This window comes from Protobothrops mucrosquamatus, unplaced genomic scaffold, assembly GCF_001527695.2.
Source record: "Protobothrops mucrosquamatus isolate PMUCROS unplaced genomic scaffold, P.Mucros_1.0 scaffold2160, whole genome shotgun sequence".
Lineage (NCBI taxonomy): Eukaryota > Metazoa > Chordata > Lepidosauria > Squamata > Viperidae > Protobothrops > Protobothrops mucrosquamatus.
In genome coordinates this window covers 168,219-185,149 of record NW_015388256.1, presented here as the reverse complement: position 1 = coordinate 185,149, position 16,931 = coordinate 168,219, and the positions used below count along the sequence as shown (strand labels likewise).

The 16,931-nt window shown below is 38.2% G+C and overlaps 1 protein-coding gene across 1 annotated transcript in view; it reads right to left on the bottom strand.

The window, feature by feature from the left end:
• The window catches only part of TRPM8 (transient receptor potential cation channel subfamily M member 8), a 275,582-nt gene that overhangs the window by 181,362 nt on the left and 77,289 nt on the right, over window positions 1-16,931 (bottom strand). Inside the window, exon 6 of the mRNA XM_015824215.1 lies at window positions 5,418-5,485. Coding sequence (XP_015679701.1) covers window positions 5,418-5,485 — 68 coding nt within the window. The remainder of the gene's footprint in view (window positions 1-5,417; window positions 5,486-16,931) is intronic.

The following is a 16,931-nucleotide window of genomic DNA, read 5'->3' as shown; positions in this document are numbered from 1 at the left end:
TTTTTTTTTGGTCATTAAGTTTTTGATACCTTGCTAAGCCACTGGTGGTACTCGAATATTGTCATGTCCTAAAGGTGGTACAGTCTGTGAAAAGGTTGAAAAGCCCTGTATTAGCTCACTGAATTTTTTTTTTAGCAATCCAGCTGAATTGGCTAAGAGGTCTATTCACAGTTGAGGTGTAGAGTAGTTATTCTGCAGTAATCCTATACAGCTTATTATTCCCAACTTGGTTTGATTTCTTTGTTCAGTTATCTGGCAAATTAATAAAATTTGGTTGATTTATACTAGTATGTAAATATTTGTTAATCATGTATTATTATTTCTTCTTTATGACAACAATAACATTGCATGTGTTTACTTTTCCAGCTTTTAATCCAAAACCCTATAGCCTAGCATTATTCCTAACTGGGTCCTGCAATCTAATTTGTTCCTTTTTTCTTAGAAATAAATGCATAAGCTTTGCATCCAAATACCTTTAGGGTTTGACATATTGGGTATTATGAGAATATGCCATATGTGTGATCAAAGTAAGGGAGGGCTTGACAAAAGAGACAATAAAAAAATTAAGAAAAAAATAAAAAGAACAGGGCACATCCTCTCCAGCAACCAACACCAGACAATCAAGCAGAAAACATTTTTTAATCAAGGAGCTAAAAGGAGAAAAAACCTCCCTCCCCACCATCAACACTGTCAGGACAAGCTAACTGAATATAAACAGAGAACAAATCCACTCCGTCAGCTGCCACCTTAATGCTTGCTTGTGCTTCACTACTATTCAGTGACAGACTGACATGAACTATGGGGAGGAAGGAAGGCAAGGGGGAAAACGAAAGTAAGTGCTATATCTCTTTGAGATACTACTTCAAAGTTACCTAGCATACCAGCTACATACCATCCCTGGCTTGAACTGACTATTACAAAAACATCCTGTCTGAACCTGACTGGTTGGGGGGGGAAGGGGACTGGGAGGGCTGTGCAATGGGTGGTAGCTAAGGGAGGGAAAAATTGAACTTAGTGATTCTCAGTTCTGGCTATGCATTAGTGCAATACACTTCATTTATAATAAAACTATACCTTTCTCAACAAATGGAGCCAAAGATCATTTCTATTTAGAGGTTTAAGTTGTGGCAGGTTTGACACATTCCCTCCTAGCAATGAAGATGTTACTTCATTGATGTTAGTTGTCAACCTTGAATGGACCTGGCCGAAGCCATTTTCCTTGTTTCCAGTTGCCAGAAGATGGGGGGGGGAGGAGGAAATGAGATGTTTTCTATTAGACTAAACATTTTCCAATCCCATGGGAAGCAAGGTCATTCCTGTTTTCCTCAGCTGGGGAGGATATTTTTTGTATTAGAAAGGCCACCTGGATGTGTTATTGGGGAACGTAGTTGATTGCATAGTCAGTGGAGTGGGTCTGTAACTTTGTATTACTGTTGCTTTTCAGAGAGGATTTTAGTCTTGATTTCACTTTTGACCATGCTGATACTTTGTATCCAATAAACATATTCTCAGAGGAAACCTCAAGCCTCAGAGTTCTGTTTTGTTTGGCCTCATCTATCGGAACCATGACATTAAACCCTTAATCATTAATTAGGGTCCTGAGTCCCAGTCACCTACCTAACACCTGTATGAGAATCATGAAGACTCAGGGAAGAATTTGAGATGGAGAAGAGAGGAGATGTATCTTCAGGCCTTAGAGCGGCATCGGCCACTGGAACACAGGCTACCACTCAGGTGGAGAGAGGAGCCTTGGCTGCAGGTGCATGGCCGAAGATTCAGATGGCCTCATTGGAAGGTCTGGAACAGTTGGAGGGAGCCTTAACTTTAGGGGAGCTTAATCATCTGAGATCACCTCACAGAGACAGAGCACCTCTAAAGCTGCTAAGGCAGAATTCCCTCTGCTGTCATCATGCAACCTGTGATTTCCTGTGATAAGAACAATGAAATGACCTGCTGGCTGGGATGACTCGGGTGAATGGAAGTACCTGATGGCCATCCACAGCCATTCCGTGGAGAGACTGAGAGAAAAGTTCAACCAGCTGGAGGTTGGAGAAGTGGAACCTGTCACCCACTGGGTGATCTCTGGGGGAAGAAAACATGGGAGGTCTCCTATGCTCCCCCCCTCCTCAGCAAAGCCCAAGCCCCATCATGATGGCTCGTGCTGCTTCACCTCTGCCCTGACCAGCCTTGGCTTTGAGCCCTATGCAGCAATGTACACCCAATAGGGATCGGCATCCTGCAAGCCTGGGAGCTCAGCCCAGAGGGCTTCCAGACATGGCTCCCCTACAACTTCAACACTTAAGACCAGACATACAACAGACATATTGGGGACCACGGCCCTTAGAGCCACCTCTGATCAAATCTACTTTTGATGGAGACCCTGAAAAGCTGTCATTCTTTGTGAACTAGGTCTGGGCCCACCTGAACCACCACACTCGCGCCTACCTCAATGCGGCCGAGATGATTGATATGGTGGTGGTGAACCTCGAAAGGGAAGCCACCGAGTGGGTGACCACCCTACATGGTGAACAAGCCCCTCAGTTGTGGGACATCAATTTATTCATGAGTGAGCTGAGAGCCAGGTTTGAGGATGACTCCCAAGCCCTGCAAGTTGAGAAGGACATCCATGACCTGAAGCAGAGATGGAAGCCAGCTAAGGGGTATGTTTGTGAATTCAGGAAAGTGGCTGGCAGGCTCAGACAGTGGCTCGCTGATTCACCATTTCTGAGCAGGTCTGGATTGAGATTTGTTCCAGGCATGCACCTACTGAGGCGTCTCTGCCAAGGTCCGAGAGTGGTACCACATGGCCATAACCCTAGACATCAAGCTGGATCGCCACTTGAAACCTAGCACCTCAGATTTCAGGCTGAGGTGGATCCAAGAGAAACATCCCGCAGCTCGATGCTCTCCAGCTGTGGCAGTCACCAGCTGTTTGCGCTGCCATGAAAAAACAACCCGGGAAACCTCCTGGGTTGCTGCAACCAGTAGCCAGTCCTTCGTAATACAGTAATATGGACTATCATTGATCTTTTTTCCAAACAAGCTCATTTTGTAGCCTGCTCAGGGCTCCCGTCCATGCAGAAATTAGCAAAAATGTTTTTGAAACATATATACCACCTACATGGTGCCCCAAAGAGAATTATATCAGACAGGGGGTACAGTTTACTGCTAAGTTTTAGAAAGATTTCCACAAGCTAATTGGATCCACTCAAGAACTTTTGTCAGCTTTTCATCTGAGCACAAATGGATCGGCTGAACATACGAACGCCATGGTGGAGCAAACTTCAGATGTTATGTTAATTATCAACAGACTAATTGGGCTGACCTCCTGCCTTTTGCTGAAGTAGCATATAACAATATGGTGCACAGTTGTACTGGACTTACTCCATTTAAAATAGCAACTGGTCAGGAGTTCATTCCTATGCCTGAATGTCCTCAGGAACCACCAGCCTCACAAACCTTTGATCAGTGGGTTGCTTCTTGGCAAACTGTTTGGGCTAATGCGAAAAACACTCTAACACAAGCTGCAAAGACTTACAAGGAACAAGCCAATAAGAAGCGGTCCACTCAGAGGCCATTTTGCATTGGGGGAAAAGTGTATTTGTCCACTAAGTACATAAGACTTAAGCTGCCCAGTAAGAAGTTGGGACCAAGGTTTCTTGGGCCTTTTCCTATAATCAGAGTTATAAACCTTGTGACTTTTGAGCTGAAACTCCCTCGCTTGTTAGGGAAAATTCATCCTGTTTCCCATTGCAGTTTGTTAAAGCCTCTTAGGGAGTCCTCACTGAGGCCAACTCCAAAGGACGCCTGTGGTCCACTTTTGATACAGAGGGGAAACCATTATGAAATTAAGCAAATCCTTGATTCTAGATTATACAAGGGGAAATTGCAGTATCTAATGCAATGGAGAGGATATCCATTGTCAGAGGCCACTTGGATGAAAAGTGCAGATGTTAAGGCTGATCGATTGATAAAGAGATTTTATAATAAACATCCTCAGAAAGATTTGTTTTCTCTTTAGGGGATCCAACTGTCAACCTTGCAATGGACATGGCTGAAGCCATTTTTCTTGTTTCTGTTTGCCACAAGATGGGGGGAATGGGACATTTTCTATTAGACTAAACATTTTCCAATCCCTTGGGAACCAAGGTCATTTCTGTTTCCCTTAGCTGGGGAGGATATTTTTAGTATTAGAAAGGCCACCTGGACGTGTTATTGGGGAACGTAGTTGATTGCATAGACAGTGGGGTGGGTCTGTAACTTTGTATTACTGTTGCTTTTGGGAAGAGATTTTAGTCTTGGTTTCACTTTTGACCATGCCAATACTTTGTATCCAATAAACATGTTCTCAGAGGAAACCTCAAGCCTTGGAGTTCTGTTTTGCTTGGCCTCATCTATCGAAACCATGATATTTGTCAGATAATGACATGTCTGTAAGCAAACAACTAAGCTCAGAGAATAGCAAGGATGCCACATGGGCATATTGTCTTCCTTTGTATATAATTTTGTTCTCTGACCACTCCTGATAGCAAACAAATTACAGAGTGGATCAGAGAAAGCTGATTAACTTATAAAATTTGAGAGGCAGAAAAACACCAGTCTCTGATCTTCAGTTAGCACACAAGTCTGTAATATTAACATTGCTTATTCTTTCATAGAAACCTAGCTTTGGAAACAGGTCTTTGGAAGTCTTCTAGTCCATAGCTACTACCAGTATAGTAACTACAGTTATAGTTACAGATTTAGTTTACATTATATGTATTTCAATGTATGTTCTGAAATCCTTGAATTACTCTAATTTCATCACCTTTCTTAGTATAAGTCAGTCTCTATCCTCAGAGATCCGTTACTTTCTGTATTATATCTTAAGGCACGTTCCCTTAGCAGAACACTAGAGGGTCTAAGTAGCAAGGAAACTACTTTTGCCTTATGGCTATGGACAGTAGTGGGATTCAAATATGTGAACAACTGGTTCTCTATGTAGATGCCGCTTCCGGAAGCCCGTTCTAAGCCTGGGCAACAAAAAATTAGCTACTGGTTCTGCTGAACTAGTGTGAACCAGCTGAATCCCACCACTGGCTGTGGAGTGTTTTAGATTCAGTTCCAAAAGATTGTGCACAGATGCAGCAGTTGTCAGTTATTTGTTAAAGTGTGCTGTTTCCAGGTTCATACCCTATAGACACTAACTGATGCTGTATTCCGCTTGTTTTTTGGTCCCTCTATTTATGAAATGCATGGTAAAGAGTTGATTTCCAAACTAAAGTGCAATTTACAAAACAAACAAATGTACTTAAAAAGATAGAAACCACATTTGAAATATAAAAAAGCTATATTATTTTATGGGGAAAAAATCATCAAAAGGACTACAAATGCTGAAAGATTAGCTTTTTCTATAAATGCCTCTGGAAATATCTTACTTTCAGAGTTTCTTTACCTCCTCCTTGGACAAAGCATACAATTGGAATCTTTCCGCCATAATTAGAATCTGAAAAACAAGTATATAATACATAAACAGATGACTTTTAGCAATACTATAAATTTTCCCTATTTTAATTAACAGTGTATCAAAACCTGTCTTCCAATTTCCAAGTTTACTTTCACTGAAATAAGCCTCAGTATGCACATCAGCCTCAGTATCCACATCAGATTAGTAGATAGAATAAATTGAATACAGCATATATTGTCAACCTCATGGTTTATTTCCTGCTTTCAGCTAATTAACCATTTTAGATACTTTAGAAATCTAATATGTGAGGGAACCAACATCTGACTAATCTGCCAGATATAACTCATAAAAATACACACACACACCCCATTTTTATTGGGTATAATTGTCCATAAAACAAAGTGTGCCTGGAGCCTTCAGCAATGTATCTCCAAAAGATTGCAGAATAGTTAATTCTGGTAACAATCATCAAATTGCTATCCTACCTTTGAGTATACAGAATGTGGCTACTACCTTCTTACAGACTTTTCAGTCTTGGTTATTAAAGAAGGAAGCATATTGTTACCTGATGGGACCAATTTAGATAATTTGAGATTAGACAAGAGATCAGTTCCATCTTCAAAGGATAGATAGGGGATTTTAAAAGTACATACAAGAGCATACTAAATTCAGTGTCTGAATGTACTCTGGATAGAAGATATTTCTTGAATCTCTGAGAATATCATGGAAGATATTTAAGCATGTCAGTCTGAGTTCCCTCCTGCATGAGGATGGAAGTAGTGCTTTCTTTGTTTAAAAAAAAAAAAAAAAAAGGTGCCAGAACTCACACACGTCATACAACCCGCCTTGCCTACCCTACAAGGTTCCATCCAAAAAAGGTGCAGGAACTCCATTCTGGGCGTTCTATGACAAAAAAAGCCCTGGATGGAAGTATATAGTAAGAGTATTTGGGGATGGTGAAATTAACGTGTTATAAGCAGTGGTGCAAGGTGATTGAAATTCTATGCTCATTCCAAGTTTTTTTTTTTACAATCCAATATAGATAGGGATTTGGGAGTGAGTCCACAGTAGACTAGATTGAAGATTATTTTTTTCCTCCATGGCAAATTGTATCAATTTATCAATATAAGCTGAACTAAGGATTCATCTTATAGGTGTGTTTAAGCTAGTACTTTGATTGGTAGAATCTCAAGTGGGCCTCAACAAGGCTCTAACTAGAGAAGTACATCTGTGATAAAACAAGGAATTTGGAGTGGAGAGCTCAGGAATTTGAATTTAATTGCTTCTGGTGCAAGGATATTTTTATAGAGAGAACACTTTGCACCAAACTTCTGTTTGCTGAGGTAAATATTTGATGGAGGACATGATTAAGAATAATTATTGGCCTGCACTCAAACAATACATGACAAAATGATGAAATTGCAGAGATTTTAGCATCTCTGGGGCAGATTTACCCATTTAATTAGTTCATTGTATGTGAGAAAATCCAAAATTAGCCATTAAACAAGGCTGAAGCAGGGACTCAACATATAGATCATACAATAAAGATTATATAACCATTGGAAAATGATCACTTTTGCAATCTATTTTAAGGTTGACGCTGGAATGTAGCAGGTTATGAGATATTTTCAGAGCTATCCTTTTGGACTGTTCCATTTGAAATGCAGATCTAATTTTGGAAAACTGTGGCAAACTCCTGCATGATTATAATTTTAGAATAATCTTTAGAATAATCTTAGCCAGGAAATCTGGCTAATAATCTTCCCATCAGGAAAAGATTGGTAACATTTTGCATGTAAAACCAAAACATTTTATCCTAATTTTGACATAAAATCATTGCTTCACATAAATTTGGGAATACAGCTAGTTCTATTACTGTATGATCATTTGTTCAATGACTGTTCAAAGTTATCATGCCCCTGAAGGAAGTAGATTTATTTATTTATTAAATTTGTATGCAGCCCATCTTACTTTCAGCAACTCTGGGTGATTTATGACCATTGCAGCATCCCTGTGGTCAAATGACCATGATTTGGATATTTGCCAACTGGCTTGCAATTACAATTGTTGTAGCATCCCACAGTCATGTAACTGTCATTTGCAATCTTTCCTGACAGCTTCCCAAAAACAATGGGGAAACCTGCAGGCTGTTACAAGTCAATTGTGCAAGTTGCTCCTGATCCCACCACTTTTCCACCAGCCACAGTACCCATCTACTCATACTTTATGTGGGTGCCCATGCATCTGCCAACCCATCTTCCTGCAGCACCCATCTACCCACACTCGATAGTACCATCTGTGGTGGGATTGTAGTCACTAAGCAATGCAATCACATGATGTTATGCTTCATGATTGCATTGCTTAGTGATGGAAATTATCCAAATTACTATTGTAACTCAGGGACTACCTGTATTTAGCATGTTATAATTTCTTTAAGAATATACAGTATATACAAAGGGTATAATCTGCCTGCAATGAATTATTGCTTGAATGTTATCAGCATAGCAATAGCAAGCTTATCAAAAGGGGCTGCCCTTACATATGAAGTTGAAACCTTGATGAAAATTAGTATTCATTAAGATATTCATCAAGCATATCTCAGAAACAACCAACAGACCAATACAACCACATGGAATCAGCATAGCGCACAAGTCAACTAAAACCCTTCAAAACATCCTAAACAGACCAAAAGTCCCAACAATCCCAGAAGAAAAAAAGGAGTTATCTATAACAGGGCTTTTCAACCAGTGGTACATGTACCACCAGTGGTACTTTAGCACCTGGCTGGTGGTACGTGAGCCCTAGCTAATTGTAGTGGGGGAGGGAACCAGTTAAAGCAGAGCTGCACAGACCTGGAGGAGCAGAGCTTGGCAGAATCTCCAGGATCTGCGCACATGGCGACATAGCAATTGGAGCTTCCAGTGCCCCCGGAAGAGAAAAGGAAGAGGAGGGCAGAGAGAAGAGAAGGTATAAAAGGGGCCGACCAAGAAGAGAAGAGGCTTTTCTTACCAAAGCAGTGAGGAGAGACAGAGGGAGTGGCCTGTTTTCAGAGGAACAGTGAGCGAGCAGCCTGTTTTCGGAGAAAGGGTGAGTGAGCGAGTGGCGTGTTTTGGGGGGAAGGGCAAGCAAGCGAGCGGCGTGTTTAGCAAGCATGTGTTTTCAGGCAAAGGTTGAGTTAGTTAATTTATCTTTAATTAATATTCAGTATAGTTAATAATTATTCTCCATTTACATATTGAGGAGATAGGCCCCCCAAATTAACCCTTATCATTATATTACATGGTAGTACATTCCATCCCATTCCATTAATTAGAAAAACTGAACCAATAGTCATCTCTAACACTTGATTGGATTTAAACTTCATTGCTTTTTAGAACTATATACCAATGCTATCCAAGGAATATCCTACTTTACTTGAGAGCCACTCAGTAATGGCAATGTTAGTGCTTCAATATCCTCTGAATTTTCTTGTGCACATTCATAATCATATCCAGGGAAAAAATGCAGGATAGATCTGTCACCTTCTTATGACCCCACAATCAAGTAAGTGTTAAATGCAGACACCTTCAATAGTGTCTAGTTTTCTTTTCCTTTCCTTTCCTTTTTCTTTTTCTACTTGCTGATCCAGCCTACAGCTTGGAGATCTCCAAGTGGTTCCCCGTCCAACCACTGACCAACACTGACCCTGATTAGCTTGCTAAAAAAAGCCAAGATGGGTTAATTGAAATGCCAAGTATTCAGATTAGTAATTTCAAAGAAACTTTCTTCCTCCTCCTCCTCCTCCTCCTCCTCCTCCTCCCCTGCTCCCTCCTCTATTTCTCCTCTGTTTCTTCTTCCTCTTTTTCTCCTCTTCCTCTTTCTTCTCCCTCATCTCCTCCTCTTCTTCTTTCTCCTCCTCCTTCACCTTCCCTTCCTGTTTCTCCTTTTTTCTTCCTCCTCTTCCTCTTTTTTCTCCTCTCCTTCCTNAACGGGAGGGCTTCCTTGTTCCTAGATATCAGGCTGAGGAGGGATAGGAAAATCTTTGTTTGTTTTGGGACAGAGGGGCTCCATTGGATGTGGGCTTTGGTGGCCTTTTGTGGAGGGAAGAGTGGAAGGTTAATGGCAGAGAGGCAGGCACAAGTTTCCCATTAAAAGTGTGGTAAGTGGGTACACTTTTTTCTTGGGGGTTGTTTTTTTTGGTCATTAAGTTTTTGATACCTTGCTAAGCCACTGGTGGTGCTCGAATATTGTCATGTCCTAAAGGTGGTACAGTCTGTGAAAAGGTTGAAAAGCCCTGATCTATAACATACAATGTACAGATAAACAGGCAGAAGACTGGCAGAACACATCCACGAACACCAACCAGGAGTCAGAAGACATGATGAAAATTCTTTAATTCCCAACATATAGACAGCTTTAACCATAGTTTCAGTTGGAAAAATGTGACTATCCTAGACTAAGCTATAGTAAATTCAAAAACACCAGGGAATTTCTAGAAGCCTACCACTCTTACAAATCAGCCATCAATACAGTATACACATAGGTATTTACAACATCTACAGACTATGCAAAAGGAGCAAAAAGACCTAAGCACCTCTCCACCAACAATCAGCACCCAGATCTGCATAGATTAACTCCAAGGTTAACATCAGACCAACAATCAAGTAAATAATACCCCAATAAAGAAACTGCCAAAGAAGCCAACAGCAAACAGCCCAATCAAAAAATCTCTAAGACCACTCTCAGCAACACTGACAGGAAAGCCACCAGAATATAAAGCTGACAGCAAACTGAACTTCTTACTAGCATTGATGACATTATCTAGTTTGGGTAATGAATCATCTGCAAGAAAACAAGCAAACTCAGAGAGCACTAAGGACCCCTCTAATATCTTCTTAAAAGCTCCAGGGATGGAGAATCCTCAACTTCTGGAGGCAAACTGTTCCGCTACTAATTGTTCTTACTGTCAGGAAGTTTCTCCTTAGTTCTAGGTTGGACCTCTCCTTGATCAGTTTCTATCCATTATTTCTTTTCCTGCCCACAGGTGCTTTGGTGAATACATTGATCCCCTTTTCTCTGTAATAACACCTCAAATATTGGAGGACTGCTATCATGTCATCCCTAGTTCTTCTCTTCATTAGACTAGACATTCCCAGTTTTCCCAACTGTTCACTGTATGGTTTAGCCTCCAGTCCCCTAATCATCTCTGTTACTCTTCCCTGTACTCTTTTTAAAGTCTCAACATATTATTTGAACAGAACAAAATAACAGAGTTGGAAGGGACCTTGGAGGTTTTCTAGTCCAACCCTCTTTTCAAGCAGGAGACCTTATACCAGACATGTCAAACTTGCAATGTCATGTGACGTCGCACAATGTATCGGGAGAGTTTTGCCATTGCCGGCAATGGGGTGGGCGCAGCTTCCGCATGACGCGTCCAGCCCGCGGGCTGGCAGTTTGACACCCCTGCCTTATACCATTTCAGATGAATGGTTGTCCAATTTCTTTTTTTTTTAAAACACATTTTATTGGTTTTTTAATTCTTAAACAAAAGTACTCAGGACACACCGTGGTGTTTGGGTAATCAAACAATCAACAATAAAACCATATATAAATAACTCAACTCAATACAATCAATGTCCGCTCTCTATTTCCCTCAAATAGCATAGTACATTTAAAATGTTCCATTTCTAATTTAAATTTCTATAACTGCTAAACCTGTTTTAAAACTTTGTAAGTTTACAATTACCATAATCAAATTTAACTTTAAATCAACAAATTATCAATTCAGGTATCCCTTTCAAATATATTATAATTCTTAATCTCTCATATCCCTCATTTTATCACAAGTCTCATTTATTTCTTCTTCCACTACACAATACATATCATAATTAAGATAAAATATTAATTTACCCTATACATATATAATCCATCAATCGATCAATCTCTTTAACATAACAAAATAATGTTAAGCCTTAACTCATTTCAATTCATTAAACAAAATTCAAATTTCATCCAATTGATTATCATGCCTTATCACATCTAAGTTATCATACAAAAACATCATCATCTTACTAATTTAAAACACTCAATTAATTATTGAAACAATCCAAATCTAAAAAGCCAACGTTTTTTCCATTCCAATACATAATAATTTTCATGAAAATAAATCTATTCCAAAAAGTATTCTTAATCTATTTAAGACATCTGTTTTAATAATTACCCTCCTATTTTTTTTCTTACTTCTAACTCTGAATCTTAATCCTTAAAACTGTCCATACATCAACATTGCCTTTTAATCCATTACACAATTTTAAATTTCTCTTTTCAGTCTTATTCTGGCTTTTTTTCTGTGCCAGGCAGGTTTCCATAACCAAGCTTCCCTTTCTGCCAGTGGATCTCTCTTTGCTTGTAGTGCCCTTTGAAACGATAGGAGTCCCATCCTCTGCATTAGGCATCTATTTCTCTCATCCTCAAAGCTTCGTTGCTTTAAAGTTTCCAGTCTCAATCTTTGATTCTTCTGATCCTCAAAGTTATAGATGGAATTTTTATAAGATAAAATAAATTCCTCTTTTATTTCAGTTGTTTCCTCTTCTAATATGTTTTGATTTATAGAATGGTCAGATGTAGTCTGGAAATCAGTTTGAAGGTTTGACGTGAGACTTCTGGATCTTAATTCTGTAGTAAACTCTTTCATTGTAGCACATATTTCTGCAGTAGCCTCATAAATCTTTTCCAATATAAGTTTGCAGTTTAATTGTAGATGAGCTTTCTCCATTTTGATAGTAATTAAAGAGAGTCTCTCTTTTTTCTTCTTGTGGAGGCTGTATTTAATAAAAGTTAAGCAGTATCCACCCCCACAATTCTCACAGCTGCATAGCTTATCTTTTCTCTTCAAAAATAATTTGAAGTTCAAGTCTATTCCATCTCCAAAGAATAACGAGAAGCTGCAATCTTAGGTTTTCGCCACTAGATGTCCTCAGTGAATTAAAAAAATATTTTCCAGACACCATTTTCCCCTTTTTCTTTCTTTTAAAATATAATGTGAAAAAAGAAATAATATTCCAGCATAAAATGATAGTACAGCTCTTAGGAAAAAAAAACAAAAAAAAATTCTGTTACCCCAAAGCATATAAAAATAAAGTATAGTCTTTAAAATTTTATTCTATTATTTTGTTCAATGCCTTTCTTCCTAAACATGTATGTAGAAGCTGCTTTTTGAAGCCAGGGAAATAATTCCAACAAGGCTCTTACAGGCAAAAAAAAAAAAAAAAGCAAGATAAAGTGAAGAGAGGAGCAGAAAAAAAAGCCTCACCCGGATTCACCACGGTGGTTCTTACAGCTTAGATGTTCTTTGACTTGCGGTTTGGAGCGGCAAGATGATCGGCCATTTTACTGGCCGATCTTCTTCTCCGTCGGCCCTCAGAGATGGCTCGGACAGCTGGAGGAGCCGCTGCTCCTCCGCAGCCGAGCAAAGCCTCTTCGACAGAAGTCGCACCCTCCAGGGTGACTGTCGACCCACATAAGGGTTTACCGGCGGAGGGAAGCTAGCCGACGAGGAGACGAGTCTCTTTGTACAGCTAGAGGGGCCCCGATCCGGAACCAGAAGTCTCCAATTTCTTCTTAAAAGCCTCCAGTGATGGAGCATCCACAACTTCTGAAGGCAAGCTGTTCCACTGGTTAATTTTTCTGTCAAGAAATTTCTCCTTAGTTCTAGATTGTTTCTCTCTTCGATTAGTGTCATCCATTGCTTTTGTCTTGCCTTGGAAAGTAAATTGATTCCCACTTCTTTTTTGTAGCTTCTCAGATATTGGAACACTGCAATTATGTTACCCTTAGATCTTCTTTTCACTAAACATATGAATTCCTGCAACTGTTCTTCATGTTTTAGCCTCCAACCCCCTAATCATCGTTGTTACTCTTCTTTGCACTCTTCCCAGACTCTCAATATCTTTTTTTATATAGTGGCAACCAAAATTATATACAATATTCCAAGTGTGGTCTTACAAGTCATTATAAAGCGGTACTAACACTTCTCATGATCTTGATTCTATCCCTTTGTTGAGGCAACTTAGAACTGCATTAGTTTTTTCTGACAGCTGAAGTACACAGCTATCTCATATTTAAGTGGTTGTCTATTAAGACTCCTGGCTCAGGAGTTAAAGATGCAGCAGATGCCTTTTAGATGGGATATTATATGAAGATAATTCAATTGGATTATAAATCCGTTATTATGATGGGAGATTGGAATGGTGTTATAGACCCTATGAAAGATAAAAAGACATCTTCCAAAGTGCTGACTCAAGTTAAATTGCCTAAAACTTTTTTTGCATTGCAGGAGGATTTGGAATTAAGAGATATTTGGGGAGACCGGAATATAGGAGAAAGTGACTTTACTTTTTTTTCGGATAGACATCATTCTCATTCTAGAATTGACCTTTTTTTAAATAACTAATGATTTACTTTCTAGGGTTAAGAAAGTGAAGATTTTTTCTAGGACCTTATCAGATCATAGTCCTGTGTGGATGGATGAAGAAGGAAATAGAAGGACTTGGAGATTAAATGAGAATTTATTAAGACATGAGAGTAATTTGCAGAAACTTAAAGATCATTTAAGAGATTTTTTATGCTGAATATGAATATGGGCACTTCTATGTCAATGGTATAGGACCTACCATTGACCTACCATTGACCTCATTTCAATGGTATAGGACATTCTTATATGAGAGGTGCTCAATGAATACTGCGTATAGGTGAAAGCAGATACAAAAACGTAGAGACTTGGAGGAGGAGATTAAAATAAAAGAAAAAGCTCTTATTTTAAATCCAATGGACAATAATTTAAAGGTCTCTATTGCTATGTTGAAGGAACAATTTAATATGTTAATGGCAGATCAGATTGCAGTTAATTTGAGGTATATGAAACACAATACATTTTGCAACGCAAATAAACCTGGCAGATGGTTGGCTTATCAATTACATAAGAAACAAAAATTAAGAATTATAGAGAAAATAAACTATAAAGGTAAAGACGTTTTTCAACAAGATTTGATTAAAAAGGCCTTTTTGGAATACTTTTCAAAACTATATGCCTCTGAAAATATACAACTTTCTGAAATAGACAGATATTTACAGCAAGCAAATTTTCCTAGACTTTCAGATGAACAACAAGAAGTGATGAACTGTCCAATTGTGTCTGATGAGATTATAGAGGCAATTAAACAATTAAAGGTTGGTAAAGCTCCTGGTACAGATGGGTTAACAGCAATATATTATAAAATGTTATCAGAAGAAATGATAGAACCTTTGAGACATCTTTTCAATAGTATCTTATCTGGAGCAGAGGTACCACCATCGTGGAGATGTGCATTTATATCACTTATACCGAAGGAGGACCAGGACTTGACTCAGCCTAAGAATTATAGGCCAATATCTTTATTGAACACAGACTATAAGATTTTTACAAAAATCCTAGCTAATAGATTAATGCAAGTGTTGAAGCAGATAATTCATGTTGATCAGTCTGGATTTATAATCAATAGATATATGAAGTATAATGTTAGACAAATTGTGAATTTCCTTGAATATTTGGACAACACTAATCAAATTCCAGCGGCTTTTATCTTTTTGGAAGCTGAAAAGGCGTTCGACAAACTGGACTGGCAATTTTTACTGCGAGTTGTGGAGAGAATGAATTTTGGAGATAGATTTTTGTCAGCTCTTAAGGCTATTTACCAACTACAATCAGCACAAGTTGTAGTAAATGGAGGATTGACAGACATATTTAAAATTGAGAAAGGTACAAGGCAAGGTTGTCCATTATCACCTTTACTATTTGTTTTGACATTGGAGATTTTATTAATCAAAATTCGTGAATCATGGATTATAAAAGGAATAACTCTAGACAAGAATGACTATAGGCTGAGAGCTTTTGCTGATGACTTGGTTTTTACTTTATCTCAACCAATTGACTCAGCAAGAAATTTGATACAGATTTTGACTCAGTATGGGAAAGTTTCTGGATTTAAAGTAAATAATAATAAGACTAAAATATTATCTAAAAATATGTCTAAGAAGGATAAAGAGATTCTAGTTAATTTAACTGGTTTTGAAATAGTGAAAAAGGTGAAATATTTGGGTGTTTATATTACTGCCTCTAATGTTAAATTGTATAAAAATAATTATGATAAGTTATGGATAAAAACTCAAAAGGGTTTAGATGAATGGAAAAAGTTACAGCTATCACTGTTGGGGAGAATCTCAGTGGTTAAAATGAACATTCTCCCTAAGTTTCTTTTTTTGTTTCAAATGATACCTATTTTAAAAAAGGATTCAAATTTGGAGGTGTGGCAAAGAGGTATCAATAGGTTTATCTGGCAGGGCAAAAAGCCGAGGGTTAAATTTAAAATTATGCAAGATGCACGGGAAAGAGGGGGACTTAAAGCCCCCAATTTAAAATTATATTATGATGCGGTGGCTTTAACTTGGATTAGTGACTGGATTAATTTAACTAATAGAGATATATTGATTCTTAAAGGTTGGGATTTATTTTATGGATGGCATGCTTATTTATTTTTTGATAAGAAAGTTGATCAAGTTTTTAAAACTCATATTTTAAGAACTGCACTTTTGCGAGTTTGGAAGAAGCATTATTATAAATTAAATTCTAAAATTCCAATTTGGGCAATTCCAGGACATGCAATACAAGGAATTACAAGGGGAGTTAAATTGGAGGGGATTGCCTACAAGGATTTACTTACTTCAAGGGGACAGGACTGGCAATTTAAATTATTGGAAGATTTGAAACGAGATAATATTCTCCATTCCTGGTTCTCATATTGTCAATTGGTTGATATGTGGCGTATAGATCAAAAGCTTGGTTTAACTTTGGAGGATGTAAACTTGATAAAGCAGATTAAAGATCAAAGTAGAGCTCATATCAGGAGAATCTATAGCGTTTTAATAGAATTGGATTCTGAAACAGAATTAGTTAAAGATTGTATGATTAAATGGGTTCAAAAGATTCAAGAACCAATCATGCTGGACACATGGGAAGTAATTTGGGTAAGAAATGTGAAGTTTACTCAAGCACAGAATTTAAGGGAAAATTTTTATAAAATGTTTTATAGGTGGCATTTAGATCCCCAAAAATTGTCTTGCATGTATCCTAATTTGCAGCCTAAATGTTGGAGATGTGGTAATTTAGATGCAACTTATTATCATATTTGGTGGACATGTAGGGATGTAAAGGCTTTTTGGATTAAGATCTGGTGGAACATCCAACAGATTTTTAAGAAAAAGATAAAATTCACACCGCAATTATTTTTATTGGGTATTATGGAAAATTTGGATTTTAAAGAAATGAATCTGATGTTGTATTGTATAACAGCAGCAAGATTATTGGTTGCTCAAAATTGGAAGAAGGATGTACTACCTACTATGGATGAATGGAGACTGAAGGTGTCGTATTTTGCAGAAATGGCCAAGATTTCCGCATATTTGAAAGATC